At 39.2% G+C, this 25,717-nt stretch overlaps 1 protein-coding gene across 2 annotated transcripts; it reads left to right on the forward strand.

The window, feature by feature from the left end:
- The first annotated feature begins 1,330 nt into the window (after positions 1–1,330).
- Positions 1,331–24,250, forward strand: LOC135443377 (ATPase family AAA domain-containing protein 2-like). Of its 2 annotated transcripts, none has more exons than XM_064703596.1 (18): positions 1,331–1,463; positions 3,563–3,611; positions 3,933–4,031; positions 5,095–5,173; positions 5,939–6,107; positions 6,323–6,438; positions 9,866–10,040; positions 10,611–10,699; positions 11,021–11,180; positions 12,357–12,447; positions 12,880–13,185; positions 14,896–14,989; positions 16,409–16,592; positions 18,140–18,325; positions 19,438–19,573; positions 19,809–19,927; positions 22,148–22,276; positions 23,545–24,250. In XM_064703596.1, exons 2-18 carry the CDS (start codon positions 3,575–3,577, stop codon positions 23,581–23,583), a joined length of 2,208 nt encoding a protein of 735 aa, XP_064559666.1. In that variant the 5' UTR covers positions 1,331–1,463; positions 3,563–3,574; the 3' UTR covers positions 23,584–24,250. The 2 variants fall into 2 exon arrangements, with proteins under 2 accessions (XP_064559666.1, XP_064559667.1); XM_064703597.1 differs by lacking the exon at positions 1,331–1,463 and adding an exon at positions 1,713–1,728.
- The last annotated feature ends 1,467 nt before the right edge of the window (positions 24,251–25,717 follow it).

A 25,717-nucleotide genomic window follows, 5' to 3' on the forward strand; every position in this document is an offset into this window, starting at 1 on the left:
TTTTCATAGTTAATGTTAACTGTGATTCCAATAAAAAGATGATCAGCTAACACTGAACAGCTGTACATGATGTTTTGTGCTTTGATGTGGTGATATTTGATTGGAACCTCTAGGTCAATAGTGAAGGATGTATGAAGAGCTGCCTGTAGCTGTTAGGCCATGAGTTGTTCTGACCTTCCAACTTCTGCTCTTATGTTTGCTACATGCACTGTGGATATTGGTGAGGTTCCCTATATCTCAGTTTCCACATATGCCAAACCAGAAACAACTGTGTTTTACCAACTAACTGGTCAAAGAGCATTCACTTGTGGTGGTTTCCTCTGTATCACAGAAGTTATTCCTGTCATTGTCCTCTATGGCTTATTTCAAGTGATGGGGGATCCTGGGCATTCCCATTCTTACTGGCTTGATTTAGAGGGATAAGAGCTGTATCTGCTTCAGGAACTATTTTTACTTTGGAACAGGAAATGAAACATTTTAAATGAGCAGGTTTGAATAAGCTGTATCCTACAGGTTTAGAGGCACTGTTGAAGAGCTGGACTGTTACTGTCGATTTTCAGTAACTCTTGCTACACAGGGGAAATTTCAGGATTGCTTTGCAAAGGAAGGGTAACATGCTAATATTTAAACAGAATAAAAGAACCAGGAAATTATAGACTTGACAGTGTCACATAATTCCTTGGAAAAAGTAATGGAACAGATAACATGAAACTGAATTAATAATGAATTAAAAGTGAGTAGCAGAATTAATGCCAGTTCATTTGTATTTATGGAAAAAATTCCTATGAAACCAGTATCACTTTATGCTTTCTATAGTATGGGTTGGGATAAAAGGTGATTTTGAGGTCCACCAAAGCTGCAGACTTGACAAAGTAGTTAGACCACTACAAATCAATGTTTTGTTTGGCAAATTTAAAAGCGACTAGGGTTTTTCATCATCTTGCAAAGCTACTTAAATTAGCCCTATTAGCAAGGCTTTGTGCATAATATTGGCTAGGGATTTTCCCTGTCTTTTGACAACAGAAAAAGGTATTGTTCCTGGCAGCAAGGGATAAATGTGTTTGGGCTGAGACTTTCCAAGGTGCCACCACATGTACCGTGTGTCTTTAGTGTGAGGGTGGTGAGGCACTGGAACAGGCTGCCCTCAGAAGCTGTGAATGCCCTGTTGTAGGCCAGCTTGGATGGGCCACTTGGTCTAGTGAAAGGGGTCCCTGCTCATGACAGAGGGGTTGAAATCAAATGATCTTTAAAGGTTCTCACCAACCCAAACCTTTCCAAGATTCTGTAATTGCCAAGTTCTAGGCTGCAAGTGGGACTTTCCACAGTGGAGTCGCAGCAGGACTGGGTGTGGCCAAGGCTGGAACTTTGGTGAGGGGCTGTTGCTCAGCAACCTCACAGCCTTTCTGTCAACATTCCGCTGCAGTTGGCACACAGGGTCCCTCTCTTTCACTCTGCCTGCATGGGTATGTCCTGTCATTATTGTTAAAGTGCTAGTTTATATAAACTGTTGGCCTTTGTACTTTGCAGCCAAGCTCTTCTGAACCTGAGGTTTTTTTTGGCAACAGGTTCTTGAGGTTGTTTAAGACTTGAGAGTATGTTCAGAAGGATATATTTAGCAGGTGTTTCTTGTGTAAAGAATTTGAGCACAGCTAAGTTTTAATTGGCTGCTGGTGTCCTCATTTTGGGATTGCCTGTTGCAGAGAGATCACACCTGAGCCTCTGTTATGTGTAGGCTGGTTCTTGTGCTCCAAAACAGTGACTTTATGTTGTGACTGAGTAGATTTAACTTTTCCTCTAAATCAGTTTTTTTTGCATCAGAAGTATCTTGATGTTTAATTAATTTTTCTTTCATGCGTAAAACTAATTTTGTAATGCCAGGTCGAGTTAAGACATGGTGGAAAGTTGGATACAAAGTGAAGCAGTACTAGTGTTTCTGTCTGTGTGTCTGTATCTTAATTCCCTCTGTGAAGCCCACACTGACATTGTTTTCAGAAGGGCTTGCAAAGTGTAACAGCAATGAGATGTTTTTTCCACCATATACAATCATAGAAAATCAGTGTAAGACCTTAATTCCAGTTACAAGAAGAATAATCAATCTTAAGAGTTGAAGTCGATGGTCCTCGTCACTTCCTTCCAACACACTCTGTGAGTCTGCTGTCTGAGGAAGGCTGTGAAATAAAAATGACTTAATGCCGTCATGCAGACCAACCTAACTGTGATGACAAACTTCCATAATTTCTTTGTTATCTTAATATGACCTTCAGAATTAATTTTTAAATTGTTAAGTTAGATTTTTTTAATTGTGCTCAGCAAGAGGGGAAAATAGACCTGAAAATGGCGCATGTTTGCAAATGCTTAACCACTTGTTCCTAAATCTTTCTGTAAAAAAAAATAACTTTTGGACCTAATTTTATGTAGTGATGAAGAACTTGCCTGGAGGTCAAAGACTTGCTTTGTGCACGCTGTATTGAAACATCATATGATTATTTGTGCTGGTTTCAATGAAGTTTTTTGTACCTGGCTATCTTTGTTTTTGCACATCAATTCTATATCGTAGTACTTCAGAAGCAGTCTTGCAAAAAAGTGGATGACAGGGAAAAGATTTGTAGGGTATTTCATGTAGAGGAATTACTTAGTTGTATTTTTAATTTAGCTCAACAAACCTCTTCCAAAGCCCAGTTTAGTCTAGAAAACTATATATTTTTGCTCTCCAGTTATAGTTTAATACCTTACAGTCATGGCACATCTCTATGCTCTAAGGGTGAAGGAATATCTTCTTCAGAAGAAACTCAAAAATAGCAGTGAAATGCTGCAATACATGCCATAAACTATGCTTTCTGAATTGCCTTTTGACTTTTGAATGGACTCTGCTTATGAATAGCCATTTCAGGGCTTGAGATTTCACTTCAAATCCTACTAAAAACTGATGAGTGCTGTATCTATGTTTGGTTTTGTGTCAGCCTTGACTGTGAGCTCAAGTAGTCCTCTGCTGTGAGAGGAACTCATGTTAAAATTATATTCAGCAACCAAATTCCCTCTTAGTTTTCCTCAATTAAGTTAGTCCATTCTCGTTTTGAATGACAGGTGCTTTGTTTTTTGAACATCTTCATAGCCTGCTTTGATAGGTCTTTTTTGTTTAGATGTGAATTCCTTTATGTTTTCTTTGGTTTCTTTGTTTGTTTTTTAATGAAATCAGATTTTTCCACAGTACTTTGTTTATCATCTCCCAAATACCAGGATGATTTTTTTTTTTTTGCCTGCTAGGAATTGCTTTGTCTTAGATTCTGCTACACTCTTGGATTATTTACCTGGGATTAATTGATGCACAATTTTTTGCATCTGGTGAAGTGTTTAACTATCACATGTACTAAACCCTATTTTAGAGCAGAAATACTTATTGTTAATCCTGGGTACCAGAGAGATGCTCCCATTCTCTCCTCTTGTGCCTAATTCTAACTTTTGTGTATATAGAGTGCCTTGAAAATGTTACTATATAAATACCAAATATGCCCACAGGCTTTTTACATAATTCTGACTGATCTTTCTTGTTTCTCTGTATTAGGAAAGCCTCAATATGGAAAGAGCTAACAATGAAAATCCTGATGATCCAGGTAGCATTGCAGGCTATTTCTGCTTTAAATTTTCTTGACTACACTCTAGCCAAAAGCCTTGTCTTTAACAATTGAGATGGGCTGAACTACTTTTGTTTTTCATCTATTAAAGAATTTATGTTGCTTGCCATTACAAGCTCTAGGGCTGTACAGTAGTGAGCTTAGAACAGGTATTCAGAGGAAAAAGAAAATCCACTTGTTTTTCTGAAATGCTTATAAGATAAGAAGTTATGGACAGGTGGGAATGTGTCATATAGTGGGTTTTAAATACATCACATTTGCAACAGTACTTACACAACTTATCATTGTGTTGATGTGCAGTGGTTTCACCAGAAGGAAGTGAAGGAAGACAAGGTGATGGCCTGCGCCGCTCCTTCCGGCAGAGGAAAGCTGTTGAGCGCTACGAATCTCCCTTGGAAAGTAGGTGTGCTGGGCTGCCTTGGCTGGACACCTGTGCTCACCAACCCGCTCTATCACCCTCGCTTCTCAGCTGAACTGGGGAGAGAAAATCAGATGGAAGTCAATCTGTAGGGTAAAGCAGTTCACCAAAACAAAAGAATAAGGTTGTGCACAAAGAAAGAAAAAACAGAGGTTTTGTTTTCTACTTCCCGTCAGCAAGCGATGTCTGGCCGCTTCCCAGGAAGCAGGGCTTCAGCACGTGTAGTGATTGCTCCAGAACGCAAACATTTTAAAAAACAAATGCTCCTCCTTCCACCTAATTTTCTTAACTTTTATAGCTAAGCTCACATCATATGATATGGAAAATCCCTTTGGTTAATTTGGGTCAACTATCCCAGCTGTGTCCCCTCCCAGGATCTTGCCAGCCTACTGCTTGGGAGTGGAATGCTGGGGAGACAGCCCTGATGCAGTGCCGGCACTGCTCAGCAGTAGCCAAAACACCAGTGTGTTCAACACATTTCCAGCTACCAAGGCACAGCACAGCACTGTGAGAGCTGCTGGGGGGAAAATTAACTCTATCCCAGCCAGACCCAATACAGTATGTAGTACAATACTACATATTATACAGTTTCTCTTGAGAGCTAATTTCTTGTATGAAAGTGAGGGGTTGTTGATTTAGGTTTCCTTTTTATTTCTAAATGAAAATACATGCACACAACTTCTCTATATTTCTTACTTCATTCTGCCAGTAAATTTTATTGAATGCATGTATCCTGCGTGCATTCTGGTTTTTTTCTTGCAATTTGGTCTCCTTATTGTTGCTTTTCAGTTTAAAAAATTACCTATCTATGCTTAAAAAATAACAAAGAGATTTAATAGTCTTACTCTTGTGGTTTTCAACTTTTCTTAAAAATCAGGTGTCTTTTTATTTCTATTGTGCACTGATTAACCCACCCAATATCCCCTCCTTGAAACTTTCCTGAACTTAGAGATGGATAATACATGTCCCATTTTCTGCCTTTGACTATCCTGGTTTCCCTCAAACTTGTTTGTAACAAATTTGTAAGTTTTTTGCATTTAACAGATCTAAGAAAACGTAACGTAAGCTCATCCAACTATACTCCACCTGTCAAAGAGAGAGATTCAAGCAAAAAACCTAAAAGGTTGGTGTATGGTTTATGATAGTTCTCCTTTATAAGACTGCTGTTGATATGTGTTGTGCTGTTCATATGACTGAATAATACTTTCAAGGTTTTTTGGACTGGTGATAATTAGAGATTAATATAATTGCAGATTACTACTGTAGTAGTCTGAGGGTATAAGGAAAACACACACTGCAGGGGAGGCCATCCTTCGTACTAGTCCTTAGATTTTATTTGAAAATGCTGTATTTTTTGGTCACTGATGAGGTGGTAATGGGAGTTGTGGCTAAGATTGTGTAACTGAAATTTCATTTTTCTGGAATGGAAGCCATAATGTCCCTCTGAAAATCTTAGACTTGAAGAGTGCACAAATTAAGATTTAAGACTTAATCTTGAAGGGTACAATTTATTAAAACTGAGGACAGCTTACAAGGAGAGCCTGTATGGAAGTTTAAATGGATTTTTTATTCAATCACTCAAGAGAGTTCACATTTCTTTATAAAACTATCCTTAAACAAGAAAAATGCCTAATGAAATTCTAAATTATAAGTTGCAATACTCATATTTGTAAGTGCTAAGAGTTGTTAAAATAATTAGCTCAGTTTAAAGTTGTTTATTTAGTCGTGGCCATTAAACATAAAACTGTTGGAATGAATAACTATTTAGGAAGTTTATGCTCATTCATAAGGTCTTTTGGATTTACTTGGTATAATTAGAAAATCAAAAATTATCTAACTGCATCATAAATTAGGAAGCACTTTTTTCTTTTTCCTTAATTCAAATTAGGTCTCATTCAGCCAACTCTCAGAAAGATGAGCTCCGAATAAAGGGACCTCTGAATGATCACATAAAAACAGAAGCAACTCGGAAAGGCAACTTCAATGAAGTTCACAAGGATCACTTGAAAATTGGAGCGAGCCTGGCTGGTGTGGAGCAAATGCAAATAGATGGTTCAGTAAGTATTTTTACCTCATGGTGTCAGTGGGACATTTGCAGTATTTATGGAATCTTCCAGTAATGGGCTCTCTGCAGCTCCTTTGACTTACAGTTTTCTCTAAAGCAATTTCAAATTACCACTAACATTTTCTTTGTGCTGACATCTAATTTGTGATGGAACCTTATAGATATTGCAGCTTTCTTTAACATGTGTTCTGTTGGCTTCATCTTTAGGCACAATTTCATGGTGTGGGTGGTCTCTCTGACCACATTTCAGCTTTAAAAGAAATGGTCATTTTGCCGTTGCTTTATCCTGATGTCTTTGAGATATTGAAATTTAAGCCTCCAAGGTAAGAGACATCATTTAAAACTGTAAGTTGTTAACTCAGTTATTTTCAGGAGAATATCCAACTGGGGTATCAACATGTTTCTATGCTTCAAAGTTTTCAGCAGTGTTTACAATTCTTTCAGGCACTAATAAAAAGTAACTTCAAAGAAAGGATAGAATATAGCATATATGTATGTTCAGAGATTTACTGCGTCAAAACTAGTCTTTAAAAGGTGGAGTTGGAGATTTATTTTTTTTTTTAGAGTCTGGCATGCAAGTGGACGTGATCAGTTTGAGAATAGGAGGGCATTATCTGCTGCTAGTTGACTGTAATTTGTTTTGTGGAAGCCCAGTTTTGTCTTACACCAACTCTTTTTTTTTTCCTCAAGTATTTCAGGTATTAGTTTTGCAATTGATGGGACTTGCAGCTAGAACTTTGTTATTTTAGCTCAAACATAAAAAACACTGCAATCTAATCTGTGCCTGTTGTCATCTTATTGCAAAGCTCCCACACCTTCTCAGTGATTTCTCATGGGCAGGTCCTCATAACACTGACTCCTTTTTCTTCACAGCATAGCCAACAAACTGCAGCTCCCCTCACAGCACAACCAACAAACTCCAACATCTCCTCACCCAGCTAACCCACTCTTTTGTAGCACTCTCTTCTTATTGGACACAGCTGTGGCCTGTTAAGGGCAGGCCTGTTCCTAATCTTCGGTGATTACTACAGCTGCCACTCCTCAGGTGCGAGACTATCTTATGCACTATTTTCTTATATTCTATCCCTCCACTTTTCCCCCTTTTAATTACAAAGTTGCAACATCTCTGGAAAGATATGTTTTAGTAAATTGATATTATAACATATTCACATATCTCACTTAGGACTAATTGTATACAGATGTTCAGGCAACACATCACTAGGAACATATGTTTCTAAGTTCTGATTTAGTTTTGCTTTTCACAGTCTAGAGCTTCAACCTAAGGCTTTTCATAAACAAACGCTGTGTTTACTGTCTTTTGCAGGGCCCCTTGCAAAAGACAGTAAACCCAGTACAATCATCTTTTGCGTAACTTCCATTTAACTTTGGAATGCATCTCCGTGCTGACCTTGATTCATTACTCAAACTTACATTACATATTATCAGAAACTCTTATACTTACACTTCTAGAATATTGACAGTATCAATAGCTGTATACCTTCATAAGGCAACTCACAAGAATAAGCTAAAGGCTATATATATTAGGATAGTAACAAATCAACAGTTACATCATTTTATCAATAGCTATACAACTTGAACAACATCAATCCAGTATCTGTCAGGTGTACTTATGCTTATGGAATATAAACTTTTTCACTTATGCCTAATTGAAGATTAATAGCTGCAATTCACAAACAAAATGCACGTTTAATCAGCAAACAAATACACCATACTGAATGATAGAGCTACTCTGTCCCCAGTTCCAACTGCTGTTTTAATAATTCTCTTCTTCCTTTTACAGTTTCTTGTTGTATTAGTTGGTCACTGCAAGCCTCTCTTGCCCTGCTCTGTTTTCCATGTAGATGAAACAAACAATCTGTTCTTCACTTGATATGTTATTTCCCATTGTGTCCCCAGCAGCTCACCTGTGCTCCAAGTGTCAAAATCTGTCAGGTCTGGACCAGGCAGTCTCCCCTGATGCTCTCAGTGCTACGCTGGGCTCCATCTCTGGCTGCATCTCGCCCTACAGCCCAATCCCAAATGACATTGGGTTGCTGTGGAGATGGCCACTAAACAGTTTTAGGAGGCTTCTCTTACATATTGTCTGTGCAGCTCTGACTCTGCCTCTCAGAGCTTTATGCTGCTTTTGTTCCAGCGCTCATGCAGCAGCAACTGAGCAAACCTCCCCCTGTGCTCCTCAGGGGCCATGCTATTGCTGAGGCACCGGCTGCTGCTGCTGTGGCCAGGCCTTTTGCCACTTCTGTGGTGCCACTCCTGTGTCCTGCTGCACACACTGCCCTTCAGGGGGGACCTGGCACTGTCCAGGGTCCCCTCTGGACTGCAGCCATACCTTGGCAGGGGCCACAGGGCTTGCTCCAATGCACCAAACAAGCAGAGTGTGTAGCATCCACTCCTCATATCCAGCACTCTTCTTCTTGGGGGTAGTATCTCATACATTGTCCAGACTTCTAGGCTCCCAGGTCTGCCTGGCTATAGCTCATCTGGATTTTTAGCCTGTCAGGCTCTTGGTCTGCCTGACTCCACCATCTAATTTCTCTTAGGTCTGCAGTCATCTTCCTGAATCACCTTGGGATCACATTGTTTAATATTTAAGTCCTTTTTCCCAAACCACCACAGGATCACCTCCTTACTGCTCTCTCTACAGTTCTCTACCTGAATCACCACAGGATTATGTCAGAATCAAATCAGCCTCACCAACTGTTGTCATCTTATTGCAAAGCTCCCATACCTTCTTGGCGATTTCTCACATGCAGTTCCTCACAGCACTAACTCTTCTTCACAGCACAACCAACAAACTCCAGCTCCCTCCTCAACCAGCTAAACCACTCTTTTGTAGCACTCACTTCTTATGGGACACAGCTGTGGTCTATTAAGGGCAGGCCTGTTCCTTATCTTTGGTGATTAGTACAGCTGCAACTCCTCAGGTGTGAGACTACCTCCTGCACTATTTTCTTACATTGTATCCCTCCACATGTCCCCTTCTTACACAGCTAAGCCAGTTCTGTGTTATGAAGTGAAATTATTGGAGATTCATTGGCTTTATGTATCTTTGCTCATGGTATATTGAAATAGGACTTTAAATTATTTGCTTCCAGTGAATTTAAAAGTATAACAAACAAAAGAAAATCTGTGTTTTGCTTCTTTATTCGTTGAAATTCTTTTTGAAGCAGCAGTACATTGACTCTTCTAGTTGATGGAAATACAGAAATGCAGAATACCTTCCCATGTTTAGACTACTTCCTCTTCCTTAATCACCAGCAAAGGGAGACCAAATCCAGTAACTCAAAGCTTTTTGAGGGGGAATGAAATGCTTTGCTCTCAAATCTCGACTTTTATGAAAACAAGAATGAATATGCAGTTTATCTCTGAAAAAATGAACTGATGATTCCTAAGATAGCTGAGTCTCAGATTCTGCTAAAATTGGAAATTTGCTCTTGTTTTGCTTCACTCTACTACAACCATCTCTGTTGGTTTGTCAGAACTGGGATGCTACTGTCTTTTTGTACATCTGCATTATTCTCGTTATTAATTTTGTTTCCTTTGTCTTGCAGAATTGTGTAGAACACTTTTGACTTTTCTCACATTTCAGCTGTTACTAAAATATCCATGAAGTGTTCAACCTAGGAGTGCAGAGTTGTGTATTTTAGGGATGGGGGTTGAAATAAATACTTTGCCATTACATTTTTTCTTATGTGAATTTTTAAAAAAAATCTTTCTTTTAAATTGTAGAGGCTGTTTATTCTATGGTCCACCAGGTACTGGAAAGACCCTGGTTGCTCGTGCACTTGCTAATGAATGTAGCAGAGGTGACAGGAAAGTGACCTTTTTTATGAGAAGTGCTGCCGACTGCATGAGTAAATGGGTAGGAGAATCTGAACGACAGCTGCGTTTAGTGTTTGAGCAGGTAAGGTTGAAATATGCCATGTGTTCTGTTGGAATTGTAGCTAACTTTTTGTGGTCAAGAACTCACTCTTTTTCATGTTTTGTAATCTTCCACTGAAATGGGATTACCAGTGTTCCCTTTCTCATGGAGTCTCTTGAGATGTATTGAAAAGATTACTAAAGCAAACAAGAAAATCACCACCACCCTGAAAAACCCTTCACCATGTACACAACTCAGTCATAAAAATGGTCTCAAGAAGCAAGAGATGGTAGCTTTACATGACTGGGAAACAGATGCACATGTTCATTTAAATTAGTAATGGGAAGTCACTTCCAGAAACTTTGAGCCCTGTCCTCATGGTTGCCAAATAGCAGTAAAAAAATCTGGTATGATTTGTTTCCTGTCACCCAGTCTCAGTGGGTTGACAGGCTGCTGTTTTCTGTTGACAAGCTGCTGTTTCACATTAGGCTAATTAATAGAGATCCCTGATTAAAAAAATCTAGTTCCAGTGCCTTTCCAACCATAATGTCTTTCTTCTCTTTCAAGTAGTAATGTTGTCCTGATGTCCGTGTTCCTGTGTTTTATTTGTAGGCCTACCAGATGCGACCTTCAATTATTTTCTTTGATGAGATCGATGCTCTTGCTCCTGTACGGTCCAGCAAGCAAGATCAGGTTCACAGGTAGGACATGTTTGATCTTTGTGAAAAGACCACAACCTATTTATCTTGATGTGACACCTTCATTTTACCTGAAAACTAGTAATTCAGTGCTAGTGAATTTCAGATTATTTTTAAACAATAAATGGAAGCAATTCACTAAGCTTGATATCAGTTCAAGGTCTGTGTTACCTTACCTGTATTTTGCTGTACTAAAATAATTCTCTCACTGATCAGTGTCTTGTCAATAGAAACCTGTCGTTTTTGACTGATCACTGGAGAAGGTTATGTGGGACCCAAGAAAATTTACTAAACCAGTGAATGAAAATTATGTTTTTCTGTTAGCTCTGTTGTGGGGACACTTCTGACACTCATGGATGGCTTAGCCAGCAGAGGAGAGGTTGTGGTAATAGGAGCGACCAATAGACTGGATTCCATAGATCCTGCCTTACGAAGACCTGGGCGCTTTGAACGAGAATTCCGCTTCAACTTGCCAAACAAAGAGGTCAGAACTTCAAATCAGTCTTATGGGACAAAGTCCATCTTTGTACCAACCCCCTGTAACAAGGCAGCATTGTGGAGGAGTGCAAGTCTCCATCTGTAGTGTACAGCTTGGACACAAGAGGGATATCTGGAGACTTTCCATTGTACTGTGAAGGGCAAACCTGGTACTGAATATATATAGGAGTAAGATGATGTCAACAAGTAGTTACTTCTCTCTTGGACAAAGATATGAAGTACACTGCACAGGTGCAGCACTTTGAGTTCAGTGGCAATAGCTAAGCAATGAAGAAATTTGTTTTATAGCAACAAAAATATTGGGATGGGGATGTTTGAGGGAGAGATGGTGTACAAAATTGTAACCCTGCTTTTGTGTTTTTTCTCTGACTATCACTGGTATTTCTTGGCAATTTTTGGAGCAAAGATAAAAGGCTAGTTGTATTGAAGGCTAGCAAAAGTGCATGAAACACTGCATTTAGCACAAACCTTTGTATACAGTATGTATGTGCTTTCAGGAACAAGAGACAAGGTGCCATGAAACAGATCTAATACACAATTCCCTGCTGTGGAAGAATTCTAGAAGTGTGCCATAATTAATCTGTGAACCAGAATATACTTCACTGAAAGTCTTGCTCGGATCAGAGATGATAATGGGCCATGTTTGACATTTTCTGGATGAGTGACAGTAGTCTGAGTCATAGTTTTTGTTCTTGGTAGCAACTGTACCAATTTTAAATAGGACTGTTTTCTTTGAATCAACTGGCAGAAAAGCAAATTTGATGAACTACTGAAACCTCACTGTGAAATTTTGCTAAATTTCACTGTGAAATTTTGCTAGATTTGAGAGAATTTTCTTTGATGCAGAATGTCCATTTACAGATGAGGCTTTTACTACAATTTGTTCTTCAAAATCATTAGGTCTCATGCTTATAAAACTCACTTTTTATGGAAGATGCACCTGCCTTTTTTCTCCTACGAGAGTTCAATGTAAGAATTTAAGAATTATTAAATTTCCTGCTTGAAGAAACAGCGAATGTATTAATAACTGATGTTTAAAATACTTAGAAGTTTAGCAGACAAAAGTATTTGTGCTATTGTGAGAGGTTTGGGGGTTTTGTGTTGTGGTTGTTTTCTTAAGAGAAAACTTAAGGCAAACTAAATGCAACTATTTTGTTTCTAGGCAAGATTAGAAATTTTCAAAATTCACACACGAGACTGGACCCTGAAGCCGTCAGACAACATACTTGAAGACCTGGCTGAGAAATGTGTTGGTGAGTTTGAAAGCAGTGTGGGTGCTTTTTCCCTGGCCAGCGTTCAACCGCTCTGCCCCCAGCCTGTATCACTGCATGGGGCTGTGACAGAGGTGCAGGAGCTGGCACCTGGCTTTGCTGAACCTCTTGCTCATTGATCCAGCCTGTCCAGATCCCCCTGCAGAGCCTTCCTGCTCTCCAGCAGATCAACACTCCCACCCAGTGTAGTGTTGTCCACAATCTTACTGAGAGTGTACTCCCCTCATCCACATCATTGATAAAGATATTAAAAAGGACTGGACTCGGTACTGAGCCTTGGAGAATACCACTAGTGAACCCTCTGCCAACTGGATGTAGCATCATTCACCAACCCTCCTGGCCAGGCCATCCAGGCAGTTTTTAACCTATATAACACAAATATATGTAATATTTGGTTCTTGTTTTGTTTGTCAGGATTCTGTGGTGCTGATATTAAGGCCTTGTGTGTTGAAGCTGGGCTCTGTGCTTTGCGCCGCCGCTATCCACAGATACATGAAAGTGACAAAAGACTGAAGATAGATGCCAGATCGATTAAAGTAACAGCAAAGGATTTTGCCATGGCCATGCAGAAGATTGTTCCAGCATCACAGAGAGCTGGGGCTTCACCTGGGAGAGCACTACCATCTATTTCAAAGCCTCTGTTAGAAAACACCCTGGAAAGAATTTTACAAGCCTTGCAGAGACCATTTCCCCATGCAAAGCTTGCACTGAAGACTCAAGGTATTACAATAACATCTAATTGTTATACTTTGCATGTGCAGAGTGGGAGCTGTGTGTCAGTGGAGAGCTGTGAGTTCTCTACTGGAGCCCCCTATTACTGACAGTAGCTCACATCCCATTGTAATTTCAGAGATGGATCTAAGGTTTCACATATGAGGCACTTCTTTCCAAGTTGTAGCATCATAGAATGATTTGCATTGGAGGGACCTTAAAGGTAATCTAGTTCCAACCCCCCTGCCTTGGACAAGGACACCTTCCTCTAGACCAGGTTGCTCAGAGCTCCATCCAGCCTGGCTTTGAACCCATCCAAGAACTGGGCATCTATGACTTCTCTGGGCAACCTGTTTCAATGCCTCACCACTCTCAGAGTAAAGAATTTTTTGCGATTATCCAATCTAAACTACCTCTCTTTTAGTCTGAATACATTTCCCCTTGTCCTCCCAGCACATGCTCTTGTAAGGAGTCCTTCATCTTTCCTGTAGGTTCTCTTCAGGTACTGGAAATTCAAAAGTAGGTCAACCTGAAGCTTTGTCTTTTCCAGGTTAAACAAACCCAATTTTCCCAGTCTTTCCTCATAGGAAAGATACTCCATTGCTCTCATCATCTTGGTGGCCCTCCTGTGGACTTGCTCCAATAGGTCAATGTCCTTTCTTTGCTGGGACCCCAGAGCTGATGCAGCCCTCAGGTGGGGTCTCACCAGAGCAGAGGGCAGAATCTCCTCCCTTGGCCTCCTGCCCATACTGCTTTGGATGGAGGCAAGGACACAATTGCCTTTCTGGGTTGCAAGAGCACATTTCTGGGTCATGTCCAGCCTCTCAGCCACCAGCAGCCCTAAGTCATTCTTGGCAGGACTGCTCTTGATCTATTCATCCCCAGCTTGTGTTGATACTGGGAATTGCCCTGACTCAGGTGCAGCACCTTGAACTTGGATCTGTTGAACCTCATGAGATTCCCATTATTGCAGTTCTTGAGCTTGTCCAGGTCCTCTGTATGGCATCCCATCCTTCAGGTGTGTCAACTGCATCACTCAGCCTAGTGTCATCTGCAGATTTACTGAGGTTACACTCAATTCCCTTATCTATGTCAATAATGAAGATATTAAATAACATTAGTCCCAGTAGGCACCCCTGAGGGACACCACTTGTCATTGATGTCAACTGGAACTCCGAGCAATTGATTGCTACCTTCTGGATGTGACCATCCAACCACTTTCTTATCCGTTTAATAGTGCACTTATCCATCTGTCTCCAATTTAAAGAGAAGGACACTGTGGGGAATGATGAAAATGAAAACTTTACAGAAGTCCAGATAAATGACATCTGTAACCCTTTCTTTGTCCACTGATATAATCAATAGTTATTATAAATATAGTAAATAAATGCTTAAATGAGGGGAGAAGGGTTTTTCTGATACCTAACAACTACAGAAATTGTTCCTGATCATCTTCATTCTAAGGAAAAAACTTCCCAAGTGTTTGTCAATAGAGAGATAATACCTCATGCAAATCATAGGACATGGGACAGCTTTGCATAAGTTTGTGCAATGCCCTCAGATCTGTGGTAGGATGTACCCTTCAGATAATAGTATTCAAATAACAAAATGCAAGAGAAATGTTTTCCAGCACTGGTTTCAAAGGTGTATTAAAGCAAGAGCAAAATATGAACTATTCAGTAAAGATAACAAAATTCTCGTCTTTAAATACTGTTTTAGGGAGTTATGGGATTGACAGTGACGATGATGACTCACCATCAGTCTCTGAAAAGAAGCCTGAGAGCAAAAAGGCAGAATTCCGCACTTTGAGCCGGTACATGTTTGTCCTCTTTATGACATTTTTGAGATGGCTGCATCTGTAAAATGTTATGTAAATATTTGAGGGCTGCTAGATGAAGGAGTTAAGAGTGTGTGGAGGGGTGATCAATATTTGCAAGAATTCAACCATGAAGATCCAGCTGGGTACTAGATCAAACTGTTTTGACTATAGTGCCCTAACTTGTAAAACAGATCAGCCCAGCCTTCTTTTACTGAGTCAAACTGGTTCACAGACCATTAAAGCAAGCTGGTTTAATCCATAGTATTCCTTCAAAGACCCAAAAAATGCTCATTCTGTTCTTTTAGCTTAAAAAACCTCCATGGATTTATGTAGCCATCTTTTACCCTTCTACCTTCCAAGATGGTTGAACCAGTAGCAAATTATGTATCAGAAACAAAATCAAGAAATGGTTTGTTAAATCACTGGGAGAAAAATTTAAAGGATGCCTCCATTTTTTACCTTTACCCTACTGATTTTTTGTGATCTTTTGACATTTTAATTGTTGAAGTCGTGTAGTCCAATAGCTTTAAAAATGTAAAAATATTATTGTCAGATATTTTTCTCCCTTCCTATGGCTGTGCTGCCTGGGAAATATGACTTGCTGAGGTTGGTTAGGTTTCTAGGGTCTTTTACTTCAACAAGTAAAGGTACAATATCAATGTGGTGGGAAAATGCACAAACCTCTTCACAAGGGTATGTCATGCAAGTAAAGCAAGATGACTAGGAAATTAATGTCCAAGACAAAGTTGAAACAACTAGAATGACCGAATAAAATGAATATAAATCTTACACATATTTAGTGTAGTGCTGTAATTTAAGCAATCAAGTTATGTTCTTCTTCAGATACATATAATGTATTTCACTAACCACATTCGTTTTTTTCCTAGAAATGTGGTTTTGCCCCTTTCTTCCCACCATCTCCAGGAACTGTGGCCAAATTTTAGCTAAATTTGACAGGTGTAGAGAACTCAATTAAAGTCAAGACAAGCTGTGTATGGACAGTAAAGAGACCCAGAAAATGGCTGTGTATGGACAGTAAAGAGACTCAGACTGGTTTGAGCTGTAAGAATTGTTATTTTGCCCTGTTATCAGGTTACTGACCAGCTGTTTTGTGTGTGTTTGTCTGGACATTCCCCCTGTGGGATTTAAGAACTGTTACTTAACCCAGCCAAAGGAATAATAGACGTGCTGGGAACTGGCAGGATGTTTTAGCAGAGGAGTGATACCAGTTTTTGAGAAAATAGACTTTGATAAATAGACTGGTCTTCTTGATCACAGAATCACAGAGCAGCTTATTATTTAGTGGAACATGGAACAGATTTACCAAAAAAAAAAAAAAAAAGGAAAAGTATTTAACATCTCTGTGCATCTTCATCACACTTTTTTAAACTTGTTTTCTTCTTACTGTTGTAGAAATCCTTCTTACCAGCCAACATCTTTCAGGCCACGGTTCTTACTAGTTGAAGAGCCAGGATGTGGGCAGGCTTTTGATTTGGCACCTGCCATATTACACGCCCTGGAAAAGTTTCCAGCTTATACACTAGATCTACCCACCTTGTTTGTTAGCACCACATCACAGGAAGAAACATGTTCACAGGTATCTTTTTTTGCTGCTGTTGTTGTTCTCATAGGATTCTTGAACTGTATATAAACTAGTAACATAAGCACAAATCACTGTTAATGGAGTTGGCCTGATTTGAATGTGCTGTTATGTGTTTACTTTTGTCTGAAAATTCACTTTTCTTGTAGATGGAATGATACTGAATAAAGAGATTTTTACATAGCCATGTTTCATTTCTATTTGAAATGAAAGAGGATGTTGCTAGCAGCTTGGGAAGGTGGGAGGGCCTGCTAATAAGCCCCTCTTTGTGGCTGGTCTTGATGGGATCCAGAAAGTTGGTTTTGTTACTTCTTAGGTCTCTCTGCTCCCAGTAGCTGGCTCTGCATCAGCCTGATGGTGTCATGCACTTTTTGTAACCTTTTTTTTATTGTATTTGTAAGGCAGCCAAAGTTTTTGTGAAAATAAGTTTTTTTGAATATACAAATCCAGTCTGTACTACTGCAGTGAAATGCAATGAAAGCATTCCAATTAATGGAATGCTTAAATGTGCAAACTGATGTGTGTCCCTTAACTAGAAAAAAAATATAAGCAGATTACTGCAGTTTTGATTTTTTTAGTTTTAGGCGGGAATTCAATTTAATTACTTGGCATTGCTGTATTAAAATATGTTTATCTTTATTAGCAGCATTTTAGAGCTGTACAAGTCAGGACAGACTCATCATGTGACTGGATACTCGTTTGCCATACAGGAGGAGCAATTCCCTTTTTTTTATGTCATAGTTGCACCTATGGCTATGTAAATACCCTGACTGCTGCATGGATATATCACACATTTGTGACAGGGACTCCCTACATATTCTTACTCTGAAATGATGCATGGAGAAATTTGCCGTGTGAAAGCACTGTTGCCACTTCCCTCATGAAGTAGATTTGTGTCCTCTTCTGTGATTGAAGTGCCGTTTGTAGGCAGTGGTTTGTGGTCTTTCAAAGCACATCATCTGGTCTGGTGGATGCTTTGATAATGAGAGGAATGAGAGGCTCTGAGCGATTTAGCTCTTCGGGCAGGCTAAGGACTAGTGACCTCTTATATGTTTCAAATGTTCTTGAAATTATTATTTGTGACCAGTCTTATTTTACTGTGCTAGCCCTCATTTTTTCACATAGGTCTTTGTTCAGGCTGTGCTCCAGTCTAACATGGGTATGGGCAAATGAACTGAAATGGAAATGGTGCAGGCACAGTTATGTAGTGATTTTTCCAGGCTAACACATCTTGCTGAAGGATTAGTCTTGATTTTTCAGGCACATCATCACATCATCTGAGTTTTGAGGCTCTTTAGGAGTTACCTTACCCCTAAGTAGTTTTGAAATCTGATTCAGTTCTGTTTCTGTCTGCATAGCAATGTCTATGTTTGACTCAAAGTGAAAATGTTACCTTATTGTTAAGGAATTGTTCATTCATTGGTTTGTCTTGATGTCTTGGCTTTATGCACTCCTATTTCACAAGATAGTCTGACTGATACGTAGTTACTCAGTGGCCTGTTCTACATGATGCAATTTTCTTATCCAAGTTTTCATTTTACTAGTTGATAAGAGAAGCTCAAAGGACAGCACCAAGTATCATTTATATCCCACAAATCTCTTCGTGGTGGGAGGCTGTTGGACCTACACTGAAAGCTGGTTTTACAGGATTGCTGAATAACATTCCATACTTTGCTCCAGTTTTGCTCCTTGCAACATCTGATGTGCCACATGAAGATCTCCCTGAGGAGGTATTTCTGCCAATAATTTTCTTTCTTTGTTGCTCAGTTTCTTGCTAGTTTACAACTTCTTGAAATGCTGGAGTACTCTGCTGCTCTTAAGCCAATTTATGCTGTTATTACTCAGGCACCAGAACCTCTTAAAATTTTCTTAGAATAAAAAATGTTGAAAGCATTTGTCTAAAGTGTTTTCTGAGTGAAGAGATTGACTTTGACCCAACATTTTTTCCCTTCTCACACACTTGTGCTTACTAGACAGACATATAGATGCACTTCAGACAGCCAGTTCAGTAGCTTTGAGATGGTTTGGTGTGTATTTAGTGAAGAATACACAGTGCTTGAAAGATAGCTCGGAAGAAGATTGTTTTTCTGAAAACATTTTTACTGAAAAAGTGCTGTGGTCATACTGTTAGTGATAGAATGTAATTTCTAATTTAAATTATTTCACAAAAAATCAATTTCTTCATTTGGGTGGAAACTTGGCAAATTAAAAAGCTAAGGACAAACTTCTGTTTAAGCAACTTGGAAAACAATTTTTAGTTGTATTTCTTAATGAAATTAATTAAGAACACATGCTGTGTTTTCTAGAATCTGAGTGTTCTTTAAAGGAAGGTGTTTAAAATATTAATATGTTGCTCTGATTGTTTTGTATAAATAGCAAAGTTCTTATAAAATTATTAAGTATCTTCTAAAATAAGGTACTTAATAATAAGTAAATAAGATAAAAAAAAAAAACAAGAATCCCACATTACCAAAAGTTGTCACTTGTCTGCCAATCCCTGCCTCATCCCTCTATAACTGTCATAAATATTCAAGCTGAAGGACATCAAGCTGGGTAAATGTACAGTAAGCAGTATTTGGGGAGGTAAATGTCACCCCTTTCTGACTGGTTTATCATACTTCTTCTCATGGATCTTAAACTTGAGAAGGTTGATTAGAGAAGGTATTTTAGTCTGCAGTGCTATGGGAATCCAGCCTTTTAAGGCCAAGAAGTTGACTTTTAAAGCTTGTTTTATCTAGATGAGTATTCAGTGTAATTTAGAAATACACTCATCTGTTTGGAATAGAAAATAAAAAGTCTTTGTGTCCTTATATCTGAAATCTCTTTTCTTCTCATGGTCTAGATAAAAACATTGTTTAATACTAATCGTGAAGAAGTTTTCAATATCCCACGGCCTACCTGTGCTGAAAGGAGAGGGTTTTATGAGAACTTGATTATGAAGCAAGCAGCTGAACCCCCTACATCAAGAAACAATGCAGGTAAGGATTTTCTACCTATACAACTTTGTTGCTGTAAGTTAACAGCTAATACAGTATTTGCTTTGGTGATAATTCTCTATCAATCATTTTTCATGTACTTGCATTTGAGCACCATGAATTGACTAAAATTTTTCTCTGTTATTACAGAGAGGTACCCTATTTCAGGTACAGGATACTTAGGTGATACTCTCTTCCACATTAAGAGAAATCCTGACTTAAATTTACATTATTCCAGATTCACAGGCACACCCTTCTGCAAGATGTTCTCAGGTGGATGGGCAACCACAAGTATTGGACAAGAAAGCAATCAAAATTCTAAAACGAGGAGTGTTTGTAGATTACTCTGAGCTCAGAGTAAGTCTAACTTCAATTTTGTTAATACTGAAGTAGGACATTTTCTTTATGGTTGTGAATTAAGTCAGTTGTTAACCAATGCCAGTTCAAACAATTTACGAGAGGGATATATAGCTTGCGAAATAATTCAGCCTGTAAGGGACTATGACAATTGTTTCTGCAGCTGGTGTAAACTGCTGCTCTTGCCGTATTTTAGAAGATGGGGTTCTCATCCTAATTTTTAATGTAAAAGGGCTTGTTAGATTTTAATATAGCCCAATGACAACCTTCTATTACTGTTAGTTATTAATGCAGTTTTTATGATGGATTGTGGTAAGGTTGTTTTGTTTTTCTGTTTGTATGTTTTCATGTATTTGGAACCAGAAAAGGACCTTGATTTTTAGCAGTTATGGCTTTAAACCTAAAATTAGCCGGTTGACCTAAAGCACATCCTGGATAAAATAATAATACTCACTTTTGCAGAATTCTTTCAAAATCCAGTGTTAGAATTTTACGTTCTTACAGTTACAGAGTTATAAAGTTTTTATAATCCCCTATAGGAGAGGAGTTGTTATCCTAGGCTATAGCTGGGGAAAGGGTCAAAAGTGGGCCTAGCTGCAGGGGGTAAAAGAGGTTCCTTTGCTTGAACTGGAGAGGGTATAAAAGAAGGACCTGACTTTCAGGGAATATTGGTTGGGCGAAAATGGGGGAAGTTGCTGGCTGAACTCCTGGAGTTTGGTCAAAGCAGAGGAGGCCAGTGTTTATCTGTCTGAGAAAGGGAGTGTTGTTTGGATGTTTCCTCTGTATGGGGATAATATGACCAGAGTGGTATCTCCTCTGATGAAGGGGCTTATCCAAACAATTTCTGTCACATTTTTAAGCTGTGACATAGTTTGTAGAAGTGAAACTAGCATTCTAAGGCTGGTGTCCTAAGGAAGCAAATTTTAGGGGATTTTGTTGTTCACATCTGCCTGCATATGGAGAGAAACCACATAGGTTTTTCTAGAGTGAGAGTGCTGTGCTCCAAAGGTATTTCCAGCTGGAGAAAGGGTATGATATTTCAGCTTATATATATTTTTCAGCTGTGAGGAGAAAGCTACAGTCATGAAACATGTCTGTTTAGAAAACTTATTTCCTTAACATGAGTGTCACTGGAACTTGACACTTGTACCAGAGAACCTCATTGGAACTTTCCTGAAGTCATTAAGCTGCGTGAACCTCCAAAATATATCTGCTTGGTTTTGTATGGGATAGGATGTTTTTTATTATTTGTTTGGGTTTGTTAAGTTGGTTTGATTAGTGGCAGTTTCTGTTTGTTTATTTGCTTGGTAATAGGCATACAACTTGACGAAAAATAGAAAAGCATGCACTCACCTGCGTGGCAGCAATTAGAAGTCATTTCACTGGAGATGTTGGCTATGCACCGCTGTCATGTCCTACGTGTTGTGTTTGCAGCAACTGAAAGCTGTGTGGGTTTTGTGCCTCCTAGCTGCACGTTGGATAGAAGGAAGTTCAGGGAAATACTCAAATGTTGTCCTAGCTAATCTGAAAAGGGCTGAGTTAATGTCAAGCAGCTGTGAGGCAGTAATATTTTCATTTGATGCAGCTGCTTTCTTAAGCTGTATCTTCACAACCTCACACAACACAGAGTTACTGGACAGCAGTGGTGCCACTGGCTTGGTAGTGTTGCATTTCCACAGATTATCACATTCACATCTCCACAACAGAAGGAACTGTATGCCAGATTGGCAATTTGCTACAGGCGGTCGTTCTGCTAGTTCATCCACTTCTGAGTTGAAAGATAGGAGCTAGCTGCTGTTTGGCACAGTAACATCCAGCTAATGGGTAGGGGTGAGCACCTAAGGAGCTGTACCTGGAAGATCTGTAACTTGTCTTCCAAAGACATATTTTCCAGGGCCCTGTATTGCATTTCTAATGAAATACAACCATGGCTTCTCAGTTGCAGCTACTCTGTAACAAAGTGGATTGTGTCATTCCCCTCTTTTCTGGAGGCAGTTGATTGGCAGTTAGGATCATTGATGTCATAGATTGATGAGTAAGAAAATATTGTCTGAACTTTAAACCTTCCTTTTGTCTGAAGTGTGAGAAATTGTTTTCTCCAGTTAAATCTTGTGAGATATTTAATCAGCTCTCCAAAGTGCCACTTTTATTTCACAAGATACAAAAGTAGGACATACCTTGTCCTATTCTGAATTGTAGTTTCCACTTTTTTGTCTTCAGAAATTGTTGGATGCTGTCGTCACAGCAACTGAGAATGTCAGTATATCGAGCATGGCAAAACTATATTCTGTTCTTAGCATGTGCATTTATCAACAGCGGGAAAATCCAGACAAAACCAAATTAGTGGAGGTAATTGTTTTTGTCTTATAGCACTTTCTGTCACATGGTATTATGTATATGTATGTTATGCATATGTATGTGCTCACACTTATTTATCACTCTTTACTGCTTAGTTGCCTGTGTTACAAGACTTTCATTTCTGGATAGAAGACATCTACTCATATTGCAAACCCACTATTGAATTTTGCATAATTGTTGGTAATTTTGGTAGAAAAAGGCAATGGGTTCACCTACACAGGCCTCTGAAACCAATTTATCTGTCACTAGTCTTTCTGAAGAACTTTTCCAGCTCTATAAAGAAGATGGGGGGCTGTGAAAGGAGAGCACTTTTCTCAGTCTGCCACTTCCTATTTCTTCCCTTGCAGGCAGGCACATAGGGTAACACTTGGATAGCACTCATTCCATTCTTGAAAAGAAATTAAATATGAAACATTACAATAATTTCAGTATTTGCTGTAGGCTCAATAGACTTCCTTTTTAACTTGGCATGGCTCAAGCATCTTTAATATGATATGTGGGGAACTTTCTGCCTACAATGCTTTGATGCTACTGAGTCCAACTCTCTAATCTCCTCCACTGAGAGAGTATTTCCGAGTTGTGGAGCTCAGCAGAAATCTTCCACAGGCATCCATGGTCCCAGGCAGGCATTCTCAGTATTAAGTTGTTTTAGATAGATTGAGTATTCAGTCTTTAAGATCCTTGAATCCATTTGTCTTTCAGATGTTTATGCACGAAATTGTGAAAAATTATTTATTCTTCTAAGTCTGCCTCAAGAAAAAAAAAAAAGAGGAAGCTTCTTCTCTTTAGCCAAGGAGACCATTCCTGAAAAATGTGCCCTTCTCTCATCTAGCAAAATTATGTGTTTTAGTATCAGGAAGGATTTGTTTATGTTATACCAGGGCTTGTGGGCTTTTGTGACTGGACTTGACTTTTTTGTTCATTTTCTGTGTCTACTTTTAGCTTTAGTTCCAGCTTTCAGTAGTGGCTCTTCAGGAACTGTATTCTTTTTTATTATAGAAAGCACCTTGATAGAGATCCATTGTTCCTTGAGATAGATTCCTGCAGTTTCTCTGGCCTACTCTCTGCTTTGGGTGCCTAAGGACTTGTTTGAAGCTAGTGGGGCTAGAAAGGAATTGTGATGGTGGTAGCACATGTATTGGCTAAATATCACTAACACATATGTACAGATTCTTGATTCTTTTGATGAAGAAGTTATCAGGGTTCTCAGGCTTGTATTTGCACTGACTTCTAATTTGTCTTTTTTTTTCTGTTATTAGGAAATGAAGAAAGAAATTGCAGCCCTGAGTTGGCTGTGATACTTGGCGTCAGTGTACTTGACACACTGTAATATATGGCTCCCAAATAGATAAGTTATATTTAGCATGTCTCACTAATTGTAACAGCTATAGGAAAAAAGATGAGAAGAAAGAAGCCAAGTATGTAACTGACACCAGACATAACGGAGTGCTGAACCAGTGACACTTGGTGAAATGACCAATATAATGCCAGAGTATGAGGAACAAAACAAGCCAAGTTTATTCAACTAGGTAATTACAGAAGTAGATCATGCCCACTGGATTGAGAAAGGATGTGTCTGAAGAAGGGAAGGCATCAGCTGGAGAAAAGCGGGCACCAGCTTGAAAAAAGATGGAGCATGTGGGCTAATTAGCATATGAAGCAAGAGAATCATTCCACCAATAGAAGATTGAATATTAATGAATAGGAAGATTGTGTAATTGGGAGCCAATCAACATTAGTGTCTGGAAAGTTTTGATAATCAGTATGCCGGCTTTGTGGATTCACTGCCTACCACCCTTTTCTGCGCAGAACTGAAAATAAATCCAATACCTCTACTTTGTATGGCTCAGTCTTTTGCACACTGGGTGAAAGAACCTGTTTCAGGACAACAGTGTTTTCTTTTCAAGAGAACAGCATAGAATTCTTCTAAAGTGTTTTGATTCTGATTCCTGCTGTTGTCGCAAACCTTCCAAACATTTTTTATCGCTGGCAGACACTGGAACAGCTTATTTTTTTTCTTTGCTTCAAGTTTATTTCTAGTGAAGAGAAGCTGAGGGGCCAGGAGTAGGACACACTTGTGGCTCTGGCTGCCCTGTCACCTCATGGGATGGGTCAGGAGGCACCTGAGTGCCCAGGGTGCAGAAGCAGGCAGGCTGGGGTGGCACTGCCGCCTCGTAGGTAGCTGTGGTGCAGCCTCCTCCAGGAGTTCACCTCCTTTGATCCTCCTCCCTCAGTAGCTGATGCATCTGGATGTGCTGGTTTGCTGATTTGTTTGTTCTTCCTGTTTATTTTGATTCAGTTTCTTACCTGTGAAGTTATCTTACGAAGATAATCTTAGACACTGCTTTGGTCTTATTTTAATAATGGTCACACAGAGAGTGCCCGTATTTTGATGACAAAAAGGCATCAGGACCAGTGCGTAAGATAAAAATACATAACCTCTGATTGCATTTTAGCTGGCCTCAAGTACCTGTGAAATACTCTTTAGTCAAGTGTTTGTATGTTTTACTTTAGATGCTTTAAAAACAAAACTCTGTTTAGAAATCAGGACTCATTTGTGCTTAATTAAAACTCATAATCTAAACTGGTGAAAATGTTACTTAAACTATTTATAATCTTGGTCTAGCTTAGTAAAAAAGAGACAACTTACATGATTGTAAAGCATGTCATGTAGCCCATGCTTTCTGCATCTCAGTGTTGCTACTTCAATGACTGGATAATTCAACTTGCAGGAGTTCAGTATTTTTAACATAGCTTTCAAAAGCTAAAATTCTTATCTTTCCAAGTCAGGCTCTTCTTTCCAGACTGTCTTGCATTTCCATGGGAAACACAGACCAAATCCAAGTCAGAAATGGTCTGCCCTGCCTTGGAGTGAGGCTTGTCATGGACTCTGTTTCCTTCCCAAGGAACACTTCCAGGAGTTTCAGCTACATGGATTAGGTTTTTTTTTTTTTTATTTTCTTTATCCATCAGTTTCAAAACTACTGAACTAAGAAAGAAGAAATCATTGGAGTGGTGCATTGATTTTTTTGGTGGGTTTTTTTTCCTTGCAAAGGATTGGGGAATCTGCTTTAAAATTGCTGCTTTGGTTTTGCAGTCTAAGCCATGAGCAGACAGTGACAGTTTCTTTTGGAGAATGCCATGGGTGACAGTATCAAAGATTTTACTAATGTCCAAGTAGAAAATATCCACCGCCTTCCCCTCATCCACCAAGCAGGAACACCATGTTGTAAAAGGAGATCAAGCTCATCAGGCAGGCAGCACCTACCTTTCATAAACCCATAAACAACATCCTCTGGACCATGACCTTCCCTAGCACCAAGGTCAGACTGACAGGCCTGTAGCTTCTGGGATGCTCCTTCCAACCCTTCCTGTAGATGGATGTTATATTTGTCAGCTTCCAGTCAATTCCAGTTAATCAGGACTGCTGGT

This window comes from Zonotrichia leucophrys, chromosome 2 (assembly GCF_028769735.1).
Source record: "Zonotrichia leucophrys gambelii isolate GWCS_2022_RI chromosome 2, RI_Zleu_2.0, whole genome shotgun sequence".
Lineage (NCBI taxonomy): Eukaryota > Metazoa > Chordata > Aves > Passeriformes > Passerellidae > Zonotrichia > Zonotrichia leucophrys.